This window comes from Anser cygnoides, chromosome 2 (genome assembly GCF_040182565.1).
Source record: "Anser cygnoides isolate HZ-2024a breed goose chromosome 2, Taihu_goose_T2T_genome, whole genome shotgun sequence".
NCBI classification, from domain to species: Eukaryota; Metazoa; Chordata; class Aves; order Anseriformes; family Anatidae; genus Anser; species Anser cygnoides.
In genome coordinates this window covers 109,357,423-109,378,009 of record NC_089874.1, presented here as the reverse complement: position 1 = coordinate 109,378,009, position 20,587 = coordinate 109,357,423, and the positions used below count along the sequence as shown (strand labels likewise).

Below are 20,587 nucleotides of genomic sequence, written 5' to 3'. Positions count from 1 at the left end.
AGTGATTCGAGTCGGGAGGGCTGAGGTGAAACACGGCATCACCTCGCTGGGGAGAGGGCCGCGTTTCCCTCCAAAGGGTCTGGCTGCCTCCTGGAAGCCTACGGGCTGCTGGAGGTTTCTGGGCTCCTCCTGGGTTTTCCTTCCAGGGACCGAGCTTGGTCTCTTGGGACTGGGCGCCTGGGTGGGTAAACCAGCGCCACGTGGCCGTTTTGGGGATCCTGGCGAGGCCGGCGCAAAGCCCCTTTACTCCAGGCTTATTTGAGAGAAGGAAAGAGCATTCGGTGCACGACTTCACAGCTTTATTTCTCTCTCCCCGAGGGCTGACCATCTGCCCTCAGCCCCTTCACAGCCCCTCCAGGGCACCTCACGGCCCCGCGGAGCCCTCTTCCCCCCTCGCCCCTCTCCTCCACCACCTGCTCGCCCCCCGCGCCGCGCCGGGCTGCCCCTAGCGGCTGCTCCGAGCCCGGGGCCCGGCCTCTTTGTTCCTCCGAGCCCCCCAAAAAACCCCACCCCAGCGCCCCCCGGCTCCCCCCCAGCCCCAAAACCCGCCCCGGCCGCGCTCGGAGGGCGGGTCCCGGCGGCTCCCCGAGGCGGGGCCGCCCGCGGCCGAGCGAGGGCCGGGCCGGGCCGGGCCGATCCGCGCCGTCCCTGCCGGAGCCGCCGCCGCTGGAGCGCGGGGGCTGCCCCCGGCCCGCGGCGCCGCCGAGCGGTGAGGGGAGCTCCGGGGCCCGGGGGAAGGGGGCTGCGGGGCCGGGGGGGATCGGGGCGAAGCCGGGGGAGCCGAGCGGGGCCTTCCCCGGCCGCCGGAGGGAGGCGGCCCGGCCCGGCCCGGCGCCCCGCTCGCTTCGGTTTTTTCCCCCTGTAAGAACAATGCGGCCTCGCCGAGAGCCCGGCGCGTCCCGGTCCCGGCTTTTTTTTTGGGGGGGTTTTGTCCTTTTATTCGGGTTTGGCTCGCTGCTGCTCCGCTCCGGCCACCTGCAGCGCCCCGGGGAGCGCCGCGCCGCGAAGCCTCCGGGACCGGCTCCGTCGGGTTTGGGGCTTTTTAGCGCTGTTCAGTGTTTTGTTTTTTTAGCCCAAAAATAAAATAACCGCTTTGTGCGTGCTCCGGGAGCCTGCCCGGGTGGCGGCTGTCAGCGTGGAAACGGGCAGCTGAATCAGGGGTGACACCGGCTTGGCTCTCGTGTGGTAACCCAGGGTTATCTGCCCTGCCCGCTTTGTCGGGTGTCCCTGCCAGGATTTCTCCTTTTTTTTTTTTTCAGTGTCACTGCTTATGGGGTGTGCTGCGAGCTCGGGGTTGTTCACCTCAACCTCACCGCCGCTTTAGCCTCAAGGTGCCGCAGCAGAAAGCTCCGGGTACAGAAGTTTGGTCTGGGGGAGGAGGGGTCTGACCTCCCTTACGGTGCCCAAAATGCCATATTTAATCTTTTTTTTTCCTTTCTTTTAAGGAATTGGGATTTAACCGTCGGCTCCAACGGCCCTTCGAGCCGCCGGTTTCCATCTGGGCGCATCCCGTCCGGCCGCAGGCACCATGAGGCCCCGGCACGTCGCAGCGCCCACGGCCACCGTCCTGCTGCTCCTGCTCCTGCTGTGGGCCCAGCCGGCCGCCGGCTGCAACAAGGCCCTCTGCGCCAGCGATGTCAGTAAATGCCTCATACAGGTAGGGGCTGCCTCGCCTTTCGGCGTTTGAAGCCCTTCGGGAGCTGTCTCTCGGAAGGACCCAGCGATAACAGTAGCTGGTGTTTTGCGTTAACTAACGGGCTGGGGTTCTGTGAGTCTTTTGTTAAAGAGTTATGGTCTCCTCTTCACAGAAGTGCGGGTTAACGGTCATTATGTGGATAACGCTAAGCGCACGCGCGTATGGGCATGTTTTTAATTCTTACTTGTTTTTTAATGGAAACAGTTTCGAGTCAAGGATTGAGTACTGGGCTATCGTTAGAAGCTGCTACCACTCACACTCCTAGTTTTCGGTATCTTACCTCTTTATCAGTGATATTATGATCAATCCTTATAAATTAAAGCAGGCATTAAATGAGAAAGGTTTCTGTAGGCAGCTTCTTCTTGTTATGTTGTTGTTTTTTAAAGATAGCTGTAATACCAGAGCTTCAGTGTGCTTTCTCTGTTCCCATCTCTGTCCGTGTTGCTCTTACCTTGCCACCTGCCTGCTTTCTCGAGTCTCCTGGCCCAGGCAGGGGTCGGTAGCTGATGCTGACGCCTCCATAACATACGGTCTGCGTGGACGATGAAAAAATGCTTTAAAAACTCCCCTGAGAGAACTGGCACCGGCACGGAGCCACCCTGCCTCAGGGCCCTGAGGTGCCTTTGGAAGAGCTTTCAGACCAGGAAGGGCCTCCGGCTGCTAATGGCAGCGAGCCGTTCGGAGCCAACGAAAGCAGGCAGGTCTGCCTAAAAACGGACTCGTGGGTTGAACTTGGGGGCAGTGGATGTTAAACGTGAGTCCAGCCTTCGTATGGTCTGTTCCGGTTTCTTTAAACTATTTCTTAGTGGCTCTTTGTAGACTGTAAAAGCAAAAGCAGAGGGTGCAGATACCGTATGCTAGTAAGTCATCCATACAGTAAATGTACAATTACAGTCTGAAAAACGATGCGGAGGTGGCATGAAGCATTTCCATGTGCACTTCATTCTGCATAAATGTTATTTATCTGGTTTATGAATAAAAATAGTTGCCAGATTCACAAGTGCACCCAGCAGAAGGAAGACTGGCTGCAGGCCGAACCACCTTCTTTACGGCTTCTACACCGCCATCACTTTAAATTAAAAATAAAAAGTAATGGTAGTAAATAAAATGCTGCTTCTCCTAGCTCAGCCATTGTCTATAGAGTTGTTAAATGTGTGGGCAAGAGAGGAGCTTTTTGAGTTTTTCCTTCTTGAAGACAGTGCCGGTGTTTGTGCAGATATGCCGGGCGCTGCGGCAAACCGATGCACGTGCGGGTTCCTTCCCTTGCATTTTTTCGTGTCACCTCCAGGCTTGAAGCCTGTCCAAAGTAAGGTGCCAGTCCTGTGGGAGGCACGCAAGCAGCAAGAGCAGAGGTGCGGATGCGTTGATCCCTGTTCAGGGGAAAGCTGTTGGTCTGGATGAAGGGGAAGCCGGGGAGGGTTTGTTGCCTGCCATGGCTGGGTCCCCGCTGCCCATCAAAGCACAGAGCTCTCCGTCCCAAGTCCTCGTGTACCTGTATGGGAGTCGGGCTCGAGAGCCACCACACCTGATGTTCGGGAGCCTGATGTTTACTGGGGTCACGCCGGCATCTCTCTGGTGCCGTGGCCCCATGCCTGTGAAAAGGCAGTAGCGCGGCTCTGCTTGCCGTGGATGCGCTCTCCCTTGCGTGGCGTAGGTGGCGTGGTGTCCCCTCTTGGAGCGTTTCCCCAAAATTAGAGCCACGTGCGGTTCTCCAAGCCCCCTCCGTGACCCGGAGCACTTGGACTCCGATGCCCAATCTCACCGTCTGCCCACCTGCGTCCTGTGGCCGGGCCTGATGTGCCTGTCCGTGCTCGCTCCATACTCACTCCGTGCTCGTCCCGCTCATTTCTTGGGTGGATGCACAAGTAGAGCACATCCGCGAACTTCTTCCCCCCTCTAAACTCTTCTGGAGGAATCTGAACTCGCAGTGCTGCGCTGAGCGAGTTCGCTCGACCGTGGCGTCGCGTGTTTCCCTGTCCTATTTTTTTTTACAGCCCTCCCAGCTTGGCACGATCCACGGCTTGCAGCCGAGAGGTGAGCGGGGGAGCAAGCAGGACGCGGCGTTTGTCGTCTGCAGCTGTGGGCAGGCAGGGCGCGAGGCTGCCTGGGTGAGCGGAGCGGGCAGGCAGAAGACCTGCGCCCTGAAAAGCATACGGTTAACGTAAATATTTTTTTGCCAGCGCTGCTAGAAGTCAGTACGGTCATTACTGCTGCTCCTCGTGAGCTGCTCTGCGTAAGGGTGGTCCCTACATAAATATTTATTTTGTTAGGTCCAGAACAGAGCATGAGATCAACAACTCGCACGCATTCGGCTCGCGGCTTGCGTCTTGAGGGCCCTGGCTTCGCTGGTGCTTTCGCGTTGCGCTTTTATGTTTTCTGTAAGCAAAGATCTGCAAGAAAATAGCTAGAGGCACCTCTCCGCATCAGCTTAGCCTTCGCACAAGCTCAGTGGCTTCCTGCAGTTGGTGGGGGAGCTGCGGGTGAGACCTGGGAGCGTAGGCAGGGAGGGACCGCAAAATTGGTTCCCTCCAAGGCTTTGGATGCAGCTCCTTCCCGTGCCCCAGCGACTGCGGCTTGGGGGTTGGGGTTAGGATTGGGGTTGGGGCTGGGGTTAGGATTAGGATTAGGGTGGCCGTTGCCTCGCTTCCCAGGTAGGCAGCTGGCCCTGGCCGTGCCCCGTGCCTGCGTTCCAGGGTTTTGCAGATCCCTTTGGTTAATGAAGCGCCGCATGGAGCGCGAGGCTCTGCCCCTTCATTCGGCTTAAAATCTCCCTTCCTCTGCGTCTTCGCCTCCCGGGAATCTCAGGCACAAACTCCTCAGCGTTTCCACGGCTTTTTTTTTTTTGCCCCGTGGTATGAAATAAACACCCCGTTTTAACATCGGGGCTGACGTATCTAAAACTTTCTGCTGGCCTGTGTTCTGTAGCCGTAGTACGTAACACAGTTGGGTTAACAACATTATTCCGGCTGGTCTGCTTCCAGGAGATTTGCTGTTATTAACTGTTCTAGGAAAAAAAAACATTAGCTCTTTTCCTTTCGCTCCCCCCTCCAGTTTGCAAAGAGGTTGCCAATGCCTCCAGGTCCTGTTTCTCACCGCGCCGGGAAAATAGTCTCTGTCACTTCAAGAAAGCTTTGAAAAAACGCAGATGTTAAATCCCTCGTAAAAGAAAAAAAAAAAATCTTTTATTTGCTCTCCGGAGCAGAAATATCTTGATTGTACAAACATGCCTGCTTCCTAGTCCGTGCCGTATTTTTAGACTGGGAGGCTTATTTCTTGCCCAGCAAAATACATTCTCTGGTGCACCTTCGGTAGTTCGGCCTGGGAGGCTGCCAGCTTCGCTCATGAGTAATACTTTCTTCCACTGACGCCTCGCCACCCCCAGCTATCAACAGGGAGCGTTCCTCACTCGGCTCCGCTTCACCCACGTCCCATGCAAGCATTCTTTTCAAAAGATGTATCCTGTGCGGGTGTCCAGCGGGGATGAGTCAGTGGGAAGAACTCAAGAGCGGTTAAGGAAACCGTCTACGTGCAAAAAACGCACGTATGGAAAAACATACGGCGACTGCCCGCAGGAGACGGGCCGGAGCGGGGAGCCGCAGGACTGCGCGGAAGGCCAGCTTGGCTGCTCTTTCTTCCATCTTCTCCCTCCTCCAAAGTGAACGCAAAGAACAAAACCAAAATTAAATTTTAAAAAAATCGCGGTGTTCGTAAGCCCTCCCTGTAAGAATGATACCGGTAAGATACCGGTGGGTGTGGTGACGCTGTCCCGAGGTAGTCCGTACACATACGGACACCGGGAAGATTTTTTTTCTATTGCAAGTGCAGAATTTAAGGCTACATCTGGTTCTGTAAGAACACTCTTCTCTTGGACTCTCATGGTGCAGTCTGTAGAGCTGGAGCAGCTTGAATTTGGTGATTTTTCTGGCTTTGATTCCTTATGTTACGTTTAATAGTTTATGGAGAATCACTTCCTCCCACACACTAGCTCGTTGGTGTTGCAACGTCTTTAATAAGCGTGAGGTTGTTTGCCCGGTTTTATTGTTGAAGAACAAATATATAGTTTTATTTTAATGTTAATACATATTAATGTTGCTTTCCGGGCAGTGTAACAGTGCTTTACTCATGGCTGGTTTTAAAAGTTGTTCTATTCAGGCTTTTTTATTCTGGAGGCTGACACAATCTGTTTATTGAACTGTAAGATAAATATTTTAGAAATGCGTCATTCATTCACATAAGTCATCTTTCTAAGGCTGTGGCGTCTCCTCTTGTGGAAAACTTTGTATATCTCCTTAATGAGCCTGTTTTCCATCTTTCGCTTGGAAACAGCATAGTAATAGGTGACACGAATAAACTTTGAGAATGAAGAAGTAAGAAGCCTTGGTAGTTTTCCACTCTGTAAATAAAACAAGGCTTAAGACTGCGTATCGCAAAAATGCATGTGGACAGCAGGAGCTCACACTCGATCCCCCAAAAGTGCAAACAATCCTGATTAAACTACTCAGGCAACAGCTTCTCAGCATTGTGCAGAACACAACAGTTTGTGAATTTTGTCTTTCTGCTGGCTTCAAGAAGATTTGTAATTCTTAATCTGGGATGAAGCAAACAGGATAATAGCGGAATGAGGAATTTTTGTTTAAAAAGTGAGGTTTTGCCCAGGGCGTAATCAGACCCGTGGGTTGTCATCCGCTAGCCACGGTCTCTTGGCCGAACTGGAACTGCTAGTACGTGCTTGTGAGCTAGAGGAAGCACACCGCCTGGTTTTTAGATTTCCTCCGTACGTGTAGGATGTTTCCACGCTTCCAGGTCCACAAGTGCACGCCTTCAGCGGGACTGCTAAACCTCTGCCTTCAGGTTTGGGTAATAAGAAAAAGGGTTTGTCGTCTTGCTTCCAGGCCTTTATGATTAAAGAAAAATACATGTGCACACCATTTCACTTTCTGGAGACTACTGCAGTCTTTGAAGTGCCCAGGGTGTCGTTCTGCAGGTAGGAGAAGAAGGTGGTTTCCTTCAGAACAAAAAGTGAATCAGCTGGACCCGGGATAAAAAATTCGCATACAGTTACTAATACTGCAAATGGAGAGCAACGTGTAGCAAGCATCCAAAGAGGCACAAAATAGTTTTGTCCCGCTGACTTAACCAAGTAAGTTCTTCTTGGAATCCACGGATAGGTGTGATGGAAGACATTGCACATCTTCTGAAGTATGCGCATGCTGCTTGTGGTAACTTCCTATTTTAGCTAAATTATACCTTCTGCACACTATTTATATATAAAGAAACATCCTTCTTTGAATTTCCTCTGGAAATGGGAGAAGCGTTCAAAGAACTTGTAGGTTCAGGCACGCAGAAGCAAACACAGCTTTCCCATGAATAGGATTTTTTCTCTTTTAAGCGCTTGTTAGCTGACTTCAGATCTGTGTTTAGAATTTAATTTAAAAAAAAAACACCTCACAAAAGATCCTTTTGTAAGCTCAGCTTGCCTCTTAGGCTAGAAGTGTTTTACCATTTACTCACTCTGTTAGTGTCCTGAGCTCTTTTAGTATGGTAATTCAAGTTGTGGCTGGAGGAAGAATTGCTCTGCCCTGCTGGCATGTTACGTCTGGGTCTGCTGTGGTGTAACACGTTCGTGTTGTTTTCAGGAGCTGTGTCAGTGCCGCCCAGGGGAAGGGAACTGTTCCTGCTGTAAGGAGTGCATGCTCTGCCTCGGCACGCTTTGGGATGAGTGCTGTGACTGCGTTGGTAAGTTCGCATTTGTTGGGGGTATTTTCAATTTTTTTTTCCCAAAACTGCTTCCTCCTGCCACGTGTTGAGCTCACAGTCATCACAGCAGTGAAAGGCCAGGACGGAATCTGTGCTTTAAACACCTCTGCGGGTACTGCGTGGATTCGTGTGGGGATCAAAACACCAGGAGGCCCTATGTGCTTTGTGCCGTGAGGCCTGGTGGTGGCCCAGCATTTGCTGGGTTAGTATCATCACTGGCTGTTAGTTTTGCCTCTAAAACACAGACTTTTTTTCAATTTGGCATCTCACTGAAACCACGCAGCACCTGCTTTGTGGGGTTGGACACTGTAGGGAGGTTTCTAACCGTGAAGTGGACTGACAGGTACCACGTAGGGACAATTTTAGCTCTGAGTTCCCCTGTGAATCCTTGGGATTAGCTGTAAATATGCACAGCTCAACTCTTTCATCGCTCTTCTGTTTGCAAAAAGAGCCCTTTCTGGAAGGTGAGAGAGAGGCATCGCGCCGTAGGGTTAGGTGACAGCCCTGACAAGAACAGCATTATTACTAACAGATTGTGTTCAGAGCCCCAAGGTTTCCGCAAGTGAATGCTGCCCCTGCTGAAGGAGGGTATGTTCTCGTTCTGTCCTGGGTTTTAAATGTGCTGAAAGCTTCATCCTTCTGTGGTTGCTGGAAGTCTCCTGCTGTTCACAATCCATCTGGCTCCCATGACAGGGATGCATCCTCACTGTTGTACCTGATCTCAGCTTCTCTGGCTGCTGGTTCTTTGAGTCCGTGAGGATGATTAGCTTCAAAGTGCTCTTTTTCACTGTTCTTTGCTTCTCCTGTTCCATCACGACGTGAACATAACAATTGCTTCTTGCTTGGTTCTCACTCGCTTACTTTTGCTTTTCCGTCCTGCAGTAAGCAGCAGTGTGGCACGCTCCCATCCTTACCTCGTTCTCCCCAATGGCATAAAGTATTTTCAGCCCCTGCACCTGTGCTGGTTATAAATTTAGAAGGAGGTCTTGAGTTTGGTTTTTCTATTTGAGCTGAAATCTTTTAACGGGCTCACTAAAAAGTGATCTGTATTCTTTTCTCCCCACCCCCTTTGCCTTTCCGATGTCTTCTTGCTTTTTGTAATGCAATACTGACGTGCACTGCGGTCATGTTCAGTCGTGAGGGTGGGGAGGAGAGGAGGTGGTTTCCCTCCTCCAGAACAATGCATTATCTGCTGTAGGAAGCAAGGCTCAGCATGGAGATGTACTGCAGGAGGAGGAAGAACCGAGCTCTTGGGACTGTGAAATAAAAAAGACGTCTACACACAGGGCTTTTTTTTCTAAATCCGCAGGTTACTCCCTGTTCCGCTGCTGTTTCCCATAGTGCTACCCAGGAGAGAAGTTAGCAAGGTTTTAGTTTCAGTTTCCCGTCACTGGGAAAACAAAAACGTCTCCTGATGGCTCTGCTGGTGCCTCAGAACTTGCTGGCCGCGTGGTGTGGCCCTGTTCAGAAGGAACTACGCCTCCCTTTAACGTAGAGTGGGGGTGAGAGATTTCCCTGGCGTTCTTGCTTCCCTCGTTTCAGCGGTCCATTTCTGCATCTTTGCATCCGTGCCCCAGAAAGATGGGTTGGGAGTGCTTGGGAATGCAGGGTACAGCTCTGTGGCTGGCTGAAATCTCTGCGGGGGCTCTGATGCTGGTCAGGAACTTGGATTTTCAGTAACAATCTGTAGTAAGAGAGTCGGGTAAGAGGAAGGCAGGAAAGAAAGGAAAGTACTTAAATTGGCAGGAATATTTTATGTTGGTTTTTTTTTTTTTACGGTCGAACACATCTGCATTTCCTTCCGTTGCAAGAGACCTAGCTCTAGCATAGTGTCTTAGTTATGTTTTAAAATCTATTTACCATATTTTGTCATAAATCATTGCCTTCCAGAGCAGTAATGTGGACATGTTTGTTCCTTACCAGTTGCTCATAAGTTAAGCTTCTTATTTTCATTTTAACCAAAGCTACTGTACTGTAATTACACTTTAAAATACCGTAACAAATAGTAAGAGGAAGGATCTTTGTGGCATGAGTAATTACCAATGGTATGAGCAGTGGTTTCTTGGTTCATTATAAGATAGTATCTTCATATTGGATTGATATGCGCACAAACTGTTTGCGTTCTGCAGTCATTTGATAAACATTCTTTCTGCTTTTTTGCCTTTTTTTTCCCCCGTGTGTCCTTCTTATCGGTGAAATCCACCTTCAGATCTAACTTGACAGAGGTGGCTTCTGGAAAAGCTCATTGGTTTCCATTTCACAACAATGTCTCTTGATGTGTCTGTGCCACGTTGATACCTTCCTAATTAAATTTTAGGTGGGCTTTCCTTATTACAAGTTTATTGTGAATATTCCAAGGGTTCACTAAAAGGTGATAATGCGGTGGTATAAATTTTTAGTTAAAGTACCGAGTCCAAGAACATCTGTGAATAACAAATTGTTTTATGAGGAGTAGCAGAATAAGTGTTCACAGTGGGAAGTTACCTTAAGTGGAATTGTTTTTTAGTGCGACCCAATGCTCTTTGGAAGAGAGGCTTTTCCCTTTTCTGTCCAGTACTTGGCTCACCCTTTTACAGGAGTTGCCTATCAGGTGCTGTTTCTGTTACTAGATGCTGGCCATGCCGACTGCATGCTTGAGGTTTGTCAGGTCTCATGCTGAAATTGTCACAGGCAAACTTTGCTCTTTGTTCATTACAGAAATACGCCAACTTCAATTGAAAAGATTGTGGTTTTGTGTAAAGTTCTAGTTAAACATGATTTCTGAAGCTGGACTCCTGGTGTGTCTACAGGGCAAGAGATGCTTTTCTGAACGTGTGGGGCAGGTAGACTTCAAACGTGTACGTCCCACATGGCTTTGAAAGAAGAGTATTTAAGGATTGGTTCGCTCTGCAGCTGTAGCTGTCTAAAACTGTATCTGCGAAACTACCCAAAATGATATCCAGATGTACATGAGGAAAACAGATTTCTCTGTCTCTTGCCAGGTGACTTCTGATACTATTTTATGGCTTCTGGGTTTAAATACCTCTGCAGATACAATTTTTCTTTTCAGTCTTGGAGGCTTCAATGTTTTGATGAGACGAAGGTACCCAGCAGTTTCACTGCTGGTAATACACAGTAGTGTTTAAATGGTTAATGAAAAACCGGCCCCTGCATTGCACATCACAAAACCTTTTTGTAGGAACTGTCAAAGAGGACTGCAGAGGTGGACAATAGGCTTCAAAAAAGATTCCCCAGGAGATGGAGAAAAATGTGGCAGAGGTAGAAAGGAAATAAACATTTTCGCCTGTAGCAATCCCTCCAACTAAGCAGAAAAGCCAGGTACACCTCAGCCGTGTCTAAGCAGGTAAAGTAATTCAGACTCCTGCTCTCTCCTGATACTGATCTGTGCACCCCTGGCAGGTGACTAGTAAGATCTAATACAGTGCAGAAGCAAAGGAGATCGAATACTTGAATTGTGATCAAAAGTTCCGTGTACCTCAGGACTTGTCAAGATGCTATCTTGGTTCAGTCGGAAGCTTCCATTCCAGATTCGTGCTGGTATCGATTACGCCGCGCTTTGTCTCCTTTCCCGGGGGAAACAAACCTTCCGCTGAACTCTTCGTGTTCTAATGTGTAACGCTATAGCACAGAAAGGGAAGTGAAAAAGAGGTTTTTCTTTTCTCTTGGATCTCACAGGTTGCAGGTGTGTTTTGTGGAGCTCCGCAGCGATCTGAAACCTGCCGATGTTGAAAGCCAGCCCTGCTGTCTTTGGTGGCGCTTCTGCTATTAAGACCGGGATATACATAAAAGGGCTCTGTTCTGCTTATTAAAAAATAAATTAAAAAAAAAAAATCCTAAATATTCCCATGTGTTCCAAGAAGAGTTCTGGGAGTTTCGTGTAACTCGCTCTCTCGTTCCTCTGCAGGTATGTGCAACCCTCGCAATTACAGTGACACGCCGCCAACGTCCAAGAGCACTGTAGAGGAGTTGCACGAACCAATTCCTTCCCTTTTCCGGGCGCTCACAGAAGGGGATACCCAGCTGAACTGGAATATAGTTTCCTTCCCCGTTGCAGAAGAACTGTCGCATCACGAGAACCTCGTTTCCTTTTTAGAAACAGTGAACCAGCCGCAGCATCAGAACGTCTCTGTTCCGAGCAACAACGTCCACGCACCTTACTCTAGTGACAAAGGTAATGAGCAGAGGGTCTGAATTCCTGGCGCTTCCTCTGGTCTCTTCCAGGAGCTTTCTCAGTGCATCTTCTGTGCTTCTCTGTGCTAGCTTCTCCTTTTCCCATATAAAATACGCGAAAAGTTCAGGCTAATTCTGAGCGTGACCTAACAAAAAAGAGTGAAGCAAAAGTGTTGAGGAACCCGGAAGACGGTGTTAAAGTGACCGAGGATCTTAGGGGACACTGAACAATGTGAGTTTGTCATCCGTATAGCTCCTCCTATGGCATGAGGCAGTTTGTTCAGATTATTTCATGGGCAGCAGCAGGGTATGTCCTTTGAAGCAGATACCTGTAGGTTAGGAGACAGGACAGACCAAATCTGAACCCACATCGCTGTGTCGGTGCAGCGCTAGGCGACTGAAATGCCTGGCTTCAGAGGTGTGAGAAAGCAACGTGCCATAAACCACGGCACCTGGGGTGGGTGTTTACTTCTTAGGTCTGAGCTGGCATAACTCGAGCTCTGGTTTGTGGAAAATCCAGCATTAATAGTAAACCTGAGTAAGATTAGCGAGATGACTACCTATGTTGAGGAGGGATTTGACAGAGAATTTTAAAAATAAGTACTTTGGGGGGAGCAGGCTTTCAACGTAAGGACTTACTGCCCTTATTTTATACATATGTATATATAATTATATTTATTTTATATATATATGTAATATACATTTCCACCTTCAGTTTGGAGGACACACTCTAGAGTATTGTATGCTGGGTGAGGGGGTAAAAGATGAGAAGTTTGAGGTATGACAACAGTGGGATAAGAAAAATTCGCAGTGCCTCTCAGTTTCTATACTAAACCTGAAATACTCTTCCGTGCAAATCATTACATCAGACTTAAAAGAATCTCATAAACCGTTCTTAATAAGATTGCTGCTCAACAGGGGAAAAGAGCATCTGATTTGTTTTATTATAGTGTAATTAATGCTTTGCTTCCTTCCCAACACACACTTTAAGTATTAGTAACCCCGCATGTCGCTGTTGTGATGGCTCTTTTATCTTATCGAGGCGAGATACCCTAATTGATGGACACGCTGCTTTTCCGTGCCATCGTGAACCTTTGACCTAGTTATGTTTCTGAGTAGGACTGCTATTGATTAAATGGAACTGTAATGGCAACTTTTCTAACTTCCTTTGGTTAAGGCACGTTAGAAAAATAAATTAATTCCAGAGCCGGGAAGCCAGATGGTCAGAAAACATCTCGTTTATGTGTCTTTGACGTTATTAAAACGCTTGGTCACCATTATGAGAGCGATGCAGAAAGCCACGTTAAATGGCAAGCCACAAAAAGCCATGTGTGCAAACACTACAGTATTTAAGGATGTAAATTATACTTGGGGAAAAAAAACTGTGCCTGGAACAATCTTGAATATAGCCCACTGTACTTAGGTACAGCAGCCCGGATGGCTGTTCCCCGACAGTCCTTTCCTACCGTACCAACAGGACGGGCTAATGATAGCTTTGGATTAAACTTGGAATGTGAACTGCATCTCAAGGGTGTGGAGGAGTTCTGAGTTTAACAACACAGACAAATACATAACTGCAATTTTTTCGTAGTCAAAAGTCTCCTTCATTTCACTTGCTAAGGACCTATTAGAGATGAGGCTGAGAGAGCTTTCACTGGGATGATGACATTCCAAAACCAACAGTTATATCTGGAAATAGCTACCAAATACCACTGGTGTTCGGGCTTCAGTAGACACTTAGAAGAGAAATAAATGTCAGAGCCATTTCTGTAATCTCTGGCTATGCCTCCTCCATCTTAGTGATCAGTGAAGAACTGGAAAAGGTAGAAAATGGCTTTCAATACCCTATGCTTTTAAATATGTAACCCTGTTGAGGAGTCATGCTAAGGTTTGCTTCTAAAAACGGATGCATCGAGCTGTGAGAACAAGAGGTGGAAAGAAAAATTGGCTGCCGGCCTTGGTCAGTTGATGTTCGTTGTGGTGGAAGCAAGGACGCGTGGGCAATTGCATGTGGTGTGTTGGACGTTACGCCACCCATGCGGTGGCATTGTTTCTAAAACTTTTTTGGCTGAGCTTACCGGGAAGCAATGGCTAAAAGGTGGAGGGGTGGGAGGTGAAGTGCCAAAGAGCCTGGTGAGCATGGGCACGCAGAGGGAGCGGAGCCCAGGAACTTGCAGGAGTCTGATGGCTGCTTCCCATGCAAAGTTCAGTCCCATAACCAAGTCGCTGTGTTTTTACAAGCCAGCACGTGGGAGAAGAACCACTGTAACAGAGGATGGGGCTGTGTGCACGTATGGCTGCGTGCTCAGTCGCAGTAAATACAAATTTAGCCTGCAGCAGAAGAAACTGAAGACAGCCTCTGTGCCCTTTCCTTCTTGCCAGACATGCTGCTAGTCCTAATGGCAGATCGTGCAGATGGAGATGTCTTTCGGATGGCAGTTGTCTTTAAGGCCGTGACATTCAGGGCTTTGAAAAAATACTCCTGTGAGCAGGAACACAGATGCTTTACGTTTTCTTCGTAGTGCTGTGCCTCGCTATTTTGGGCTGCTTCTGTGGATCCTTGCGTGCTTCGCTCCAGCATGGTGCGCTGGCAGCAGCCCCTTCCTTTTGTTGCCTGTAAAGGGAGAGATGTAGGTTTTGGTAAGGGGACAGTAGGCTGTGTGTTGTCCTATGGAAAACATCCCCAAATTTGGAGAGGCTCAGCCTATAAATACCCCTTGCCTCTGATTTTAATTTCAGCCCGCCCTCACGCAGGGATCGACGTGAAGCTGCTTCTCGGCCGCCAGACTTGCTATATGCAGCCCTGGGCGGGTGCCAGGAAAAGCAGTGTTGGCTTTTTGGGAACCAAAGGCCTTTGTGCCTGGCGGTGGGGAGCCACTGGGGCCCGGGAGGAGGAGGAGGAGGTGGAGGAGGGCTGCAGATCAGTGCCAAGGGTGAACGCAGCGGGACGTAAAGCCCTGCCCCGGCCTACCGCGGCCACCACGTCGAGCTTCCCCGTTATTATCCTAACGAGTGTCTTCCCTCTCCTCCGGTGAACGTGGAGCTCTTCATATCGGTGGCTTCTGGCGTTTGATCCACTACTCGCAGTGGTTATTAACCTGGGTTACATTTGCGCTTTATCCTTGTTTTTTTTGCTTTGCTTTTAGCTGATACCCTCAGAGCTCTGAGCAGCGAGTTCAGATGTTTGAACAAGCTTAAGTGCTGCAGATGATGACAGGATGTTGGCAAGAGGGAGAGGGGGAAGGCAGATAATCTTCTGGCAGCTGATGAAACAAAATCTGCTTTGTAGTTTGAGGGTTTCCAACTTGAACTGCTCGGTGACACGGCGCATGGCGTCAGCTCAGGCCCTAGGCTTCCCGCAAGTGCCAGCCAGGTAGGGAAGGTCTGGCAGTCCTGTAAAGGGCATCTGCCTCTGTAGGTGTGACAAGAAGATACTAAAAAAATGCTTTTTGTTGTTGTTTTTTGACTTCTAACATACGATATGGCTGCCTGAGAGAGTTATCTCCTCTTCTACCAACGATCAGACAGCTTGACTTGCATAGCACTTCTAATTGCAAAGGTGTCATCCAGGGACTTGTAATTAAGTGGGGAGGTTTCTGAGGTCTCCTCATCTTGTAGACAAGCATTTTTCCTTAACTTACAAGGATGGGACTGTTTCCTAAATTCCTCCATAGTTTACCAGTACAGATCTCATACCAAGAGTATTGTAGCAAAGACTGACAGAAGCACGAGTCCATTTCTTCTGGTCGTTTTGAATTTAAACTTGATTCTAGATTGTTGTTTCTCCCACACAACCTTCATGTGGTGTGAGCTGGGGGTAGAGGAGGCGAAAAATTAATGTTCTGAGGCAAAAAAGAGCTAGGTAGCTGGCAGTCTCCTGCCGCTCTCCTTCCCCATCCATCTGTATCTGATAGTCCTTCCTGTGTGAAAATTGACAAAATGCTAATGAAAGAGCTGTTAATGCAGTAAGTAGCATCCTTTTTATCTACACCAAGGGAGTCAGCGATGCCTGCGTAATTAGGTTTGTGAAACAACTTAAATACTTTCCCAGATCCCCACTGAGCCAGCAGTTTTGGTTGGTTGTAGTTATTTTTTTACGACCCTGTTTCTGTAGCCTGTAAAGAGGGATTTCATGCTTAGCGTGAGGAGCTCTTTGAAAAATTCGGCATCTGTGCAGAAACACCGGCCCTGCTGAGGAGGAGCGGGGAGATGTAGCTGTGTGTAGCTCCGTGTGCTCTGCTCTTCGTGTTACAGCCTGCTTTTTCCACAGGCTGTGGCTGTGTCCTGAGCCACCGATGTAGAGCACACGTGGGCTGTATTGCACTGAGCAGGAGATGGGAACTTCAGCTAGGGGTAGCTCAGTGTCGTTGATTTTTGCATCCTAGAAATTACGGACTTCAGCTTTTTTTTTTAAAGGTTGTTCCACTGGTATTCAGCCCCGAGTGGTTGTGCCTTCTGCAGCTAGTCCGGAGATTAGGGTCAGTCAGGTGGAGGTGGCATCTCAAGAGCTGATTTCGCAGCAAGAGATTTGGATAATGCCCTCGGTAATGTGCATTAAGTTTTGGTTAGCCCTGACGTGGTCAGGCGGTTGGACTCGGAGATCTTTGTAGGTCCTTTCCTACTGAACTATTCTAATCCCAGCTAATCCAGGAAGATTTAGGATCGCCTGTGGCAGAAGCTCTGTGCCTCCATTTGGTGCCTGAGCACCTCCCGTGAGCAGTGAGGAGGACAAAAACAGGGGGGTGCCCTGGTGTCCTGGGACTGTTTGGTGTATGTGGGTGCCTGCTGGGCCTTATTTTCAAGGGCTGTAGAAAGAAGTGCCAAGAATGGGACGGGACTTAGATAGCCACTGCGTTTTTTGTTGACATTCCCAGCAGTACTTCAAGTTCTCCAAGATTTCTTGAATAACTGCAGCTTTACTCACAGCACAGCTTTCCTGGGAGCCGAAAACCGCCTCAGCTATGGCTCTGCGCTTCCTCCTCAAGACTCCTCATGCCTCTCGCATTGTGTGTGGTGTCTGCAAGAAGTTTGTCAGTGCAGAGCCTGAACAAAGAAGGCAATACTCCCTTGCTTTCAGTGGGCTGGCAGCATAAAAGCTGTGGTTAACAGCTGCATCGCTCCTAGCGTCCTTTGGTTGCTTCCCCTTCTCCGTATCTCCATAATCATTATAAAAAAAGAAAAACAACAACAACAAAACCAACACGGTCTGATTTATTACCTACGTTTGGATTACATTTTCCTAATCCACCTTGGGGTGCAGGCCAGTACATTTCTTCTGGATCCACACGCTTTAAGCACAAATAGGCTAGAAAGCCTCCTGACGTTCCCAGCTCACAAATCCCTACACCAGGGGTAAATGTGGTGCAGGCAAGATCCTTTGGAGGATGAAGAGTAATCTGTGGTGTAACCACCCGCTCAGCAGAGAAAAAAGTTGGAGGGATCTATCGGCTTGGGGAATTGGAAGCCGGCAGTGGAGGGATGGTTTTTGTTTTGTAGCTGTGGTAAAAGCCTCAGCTCCGGTTTTGGGTTACAACGCCAAACTTCACGGCATTTCAAGTAACTGCATGGATGTTAGAACAACAAAGACAGTGCTTAGACAAAAAGGCAGAGAGGATTTCCTAATCTTCGTAGTAAGACTGGTGCTGCTGAAAATAATAATTAAAAAAGTGTGCTGTTTCAAGCTGAGGAAAATGGGACCACATAGCTCTAGGCACATTGATTTCATGTGGTGTAAGAATACTGTTGAATCATGGGGACGAGGAGAAAATGTTTATACTTAAACGAGTGGGGTTTGATGTTTTTAAAATAACTTATCTAAAACTTAAAGTAGTTTGTGATTACATATAATAACTGCTAACAGTAAAAGTGGTATCTTATTGCTAAGGATTGTACCGCCAGAGGACACGTGCTTGTTTGTTATTTTGGCATAGCTCATCATAGCAGACAGCAGGCTGAGCTGTAGACACTGAGAACTTAAAATTAATAGATTTCACTCACCTAGGGTCTCTGCTTCTCTCTGCTTTCCCTATCACCTTTTTTTTCTTTATGCCTCACAGTCATGACGATTTGCACTCTTACTTCAAAAGCGATATGTGCAATTAATTTTTAACTGACCTTTTAAAATACTTTAAGACCTTTAAAACCGTTTTTCCCCTTCTTGGTTTAGAACACATGTGTACTGTGGTGTATTTTGATGACTGCATGTCAATACATCAGTGCAAGATCTCTTGCGAGTCCATGGGAGCATCCAAATACCGATGGTTTCACAACGCCTGCTGTGAGTGTATTGGGCCAGAATGTATCGACTACGGCAGCAAAACTGTAAAATGTATGAACTGTATGTTTTGAAGCAGGAAAATTGTAATGCAGTAATATGGAGGCCAAAGTAATCCCTCTCAGTTCAGAGCTGGGGATTGGAAAACACTGCCTTGTGGTGGAGTGCCTACTGGTTGCAATTAAATGGGGCTGGTTGAAAAAAGGTGTATAAAATTTGAAACTTTTTTCCTTTTTTTTTTTTTTTTAATTCAAGGCTAACTTGTAGATGTTTCAACATTATGTTTTAAGTTTATTTTTCTTTGTTTCTGTTTGAATGGTACAGCCATGCTCGTCCTTGCTGTTCCGATTGTTTTCCTCTGATTTCAAACTATTGACTGTATTGGTTTTCAGAACGTAATACTATAGCTAGTAGTTTAGAGTAGGGAAACCTTAAGAATATGGTAATGAGATTCCCATCATCTAAGTTCAACAAATAATTAAATGGATACGGAGTTGAAGAGGGAGAGTTGTTCTTTAGGTTTTTGGTTTGCTTTTGGTCTTTGTTTTTGTTTTCAAACTTTATTACCCTCCATTTTCTGAGCGTAGCCTTCTATCATCAAAATGGTATTTGAGGAAAAAGTAATGCTTTCCCTTCAAATTCAAAATGTGGGCTGTCATGGATAAAATCCTAACTTCTTAGAAGGGCTGCCCAACAAAACACTGTACGGGACACTTCTACAAGTTTCGTTTGCCCTGCACTTTTCAGTACATTGGGAAGTGAAAAAAATCTTTTCAGTCTTTTCTTAAATACGAAAATAAGGCTGTTAGGTGCAGTTGCATCTCCCTCTTTTTGCACTGTTCTCTAGGGTCGCTTAATTTCTGAACATTCAGTGCAGTAAAGGGAACATGAAAGTTTATTACGAATTTAATGACTAACTGAATAAAGAAGAATGAAACAGCATGAGCTAGCAAGTGCTACGGTTGAGCAGTTGGCAGCAGACATGTTCACATTTAGTTTGCTCTGAATATTTATTCCAAAACTTAATTTTTTTTTTTCCCATGAGATGTTGTCATTGAAGATGTGTCCTCAAAGGCAAAGTCAGGGTGTTCCGAGTACAGAACACTGTCCATGTCTGTAAGAGGGAATTTTAATATGTTGACAGTTACATGGCGATTGTTATGACCTAATGAAGTCTCTCCACTGATAATGGTACTAAGTGCAGGAATAAAGTGTGTGAGTAGTTAAGGATCAGCTTCTGGTATTTATAATGGCGTGTTTTTTAACTCCTTGACTTTTTTTTTTTTTTAATGCATATATATGCATATATCTATATGCACACAGAAAGAATTTGACTAGTCATGTTTCTCTCACTAACCTCAGTCTAGAGGGATTACACTGTTTTCTAGTCACACCTGTGTATCTGTACCATGTACAAATGAAAGCAGTCATTTTACATTTATTTTACTGAAAGGTTGCCTGAGTGGTTTTTTCATTTTCGTACAGCTCTTTCAACAAGACAATATATAAATACTCTTGTGAAATAACGTTACTTTCTTCAGTCTCTTTTTCAGCTGTAAAGAAGTACTTGAAAGATGAATATTTGTTTTGAACTAGTAGATAATGGAGTACCTGCATACTTTAAACTTGCGATTAAGTGATAAAAAATCATAGATGTGAATAGAAGAACCTAGCTTGTAATGAAGGAGTTGATCTTTGCATATTTGACAATTCATGTTATCTTTTCTTTTTCCCGATTTTCTTACGATGAATGGAGAGAGAGAATACGTTAGGAGTAGCTGTGCCTGTTTCTGGCTGGAGGACGATGCGTTGTTCTTCACCGAGACAGAAAGCGTGCAGTAAGCATTCCTGCAGGTCACTAGCGTGTTTAAGACTTCGCAATGTTAAATTATTTAAAACACTATCGTAGTTCAGATTCTTCTGAGAGAGGGAAAAAAAAAAACAGGGCTGATGTTTCTGGGTAGGCACCTGCTGTCGTGGGTCTGTGACACCGACTCCACTCACGTCACCAGAATTTCACTGTGAGGTCAAGTCAAAGGAACAGCGAGGGTGGAGGGGACTTGCCTAACGCGTGTCTGGGAACACACTGGGGGAACAGCATAAAATTGTAAATACATTTGTCTGTGTAATGGCCTGAGAGTAGGTAGTGAGGATGCACACTTTCTGGGGCTTGCCTTATTTTTGTAATTCTTAACGCTGTCTAGAGTTTGCTGTAAGCATTGCGTGTATGCAAATGTCATACAGCAATAGCAAATGTATTTTATTACGATGAGTGTTTTAAGAGGTATTTTAATAAAAAGACATTACTGTTCCATGTGTTTTCGTTCTCATGATTTCGTCAAGGCAAACGTTACCAGGAATCATAGTATAAAAGTTACTAATCTAAATGAATGGAATAACACAGAGAATTAACTCTTCAACCCTATTTTTCCAATACTAAATCTGTGGTTTCCTTTTAAGCTTGTTCTTCATACAAATCAATAAAGTAGAATTTTCTCAGTAGTCAAAATGTGCCTTCTGACAAGCATCTAACTGTTTTGGAAGGTTGCTTATTTAAGTCCTAGTCCATTTTGCAAGGAAAATCTTGATTTATTTTGGAGGTTCTTATTTTCCATGGCTCTGGACACAAGCAAACCATCACCTAGAATATTTCATAGAATCATTTAGGTTGGCAAAGACCTCTAAGATCA

At 47.0% G+C, this 20,587-nt stretch overlaps 1 protein-coding gene across 1 annotated transcript; it reads left to right on the top strand.

Annotated features, from left to right (window-relative positions):
• Positions 1-557: 557 nt before the first annotated feature.
• On the top strand, positions 558-20,209 carry TWSG1 (twisted gastrulation BMP signaling modulator 1). Its single transcript, XM_048077078.2, has 5 exons — positions 558-709; positions 1,446-1,657; positions 7,333-7,432; positions 11,358-11,624; positions 17,790-20,209. The coding sequence occupies exons 2-5, from the start codon at positions 1,529-1,531 to the stop codon at positions 17,969-17,971; spliced, it is 678 nt and encodes a 225-aa protein (XP_047933035.1). The 5' UTR covers positions 558-709; positions 1,446-1,528; the 3' UTR covers positions 17,972-20,209.
• Positions 20,210-20,587: the final 378 nt, after the last annotated feature.

What these genes read in the sequence shown, in the direction of transcription:
- TWSG1 (XM_048077078.2), top strand. Translation starts at nt 1,529, where the DNA reads ATGAGGCCCCGGCACGTCGCAGCGCCCACGGCCACCGTCCTGCTGCTC. An exon ending in TGAGTGCTGTGACTGCGTTG is followed by an intron (nt 7,433 to 11,357) that starts GTAAGTTCGCAT and finishes GTTCCTCTGCAG; the next exon opens with GTATGTGCAACCCTCGCAAT. An exon ending in ACCTTACTCTAGTGACAAAG is followed by an intron (nt 11,625 to 17,789) that starts GTAATGAGCAGA and finishes TTCTTGGTTTAG; the next exon opens with AACACATGTGTACTGTGGTG.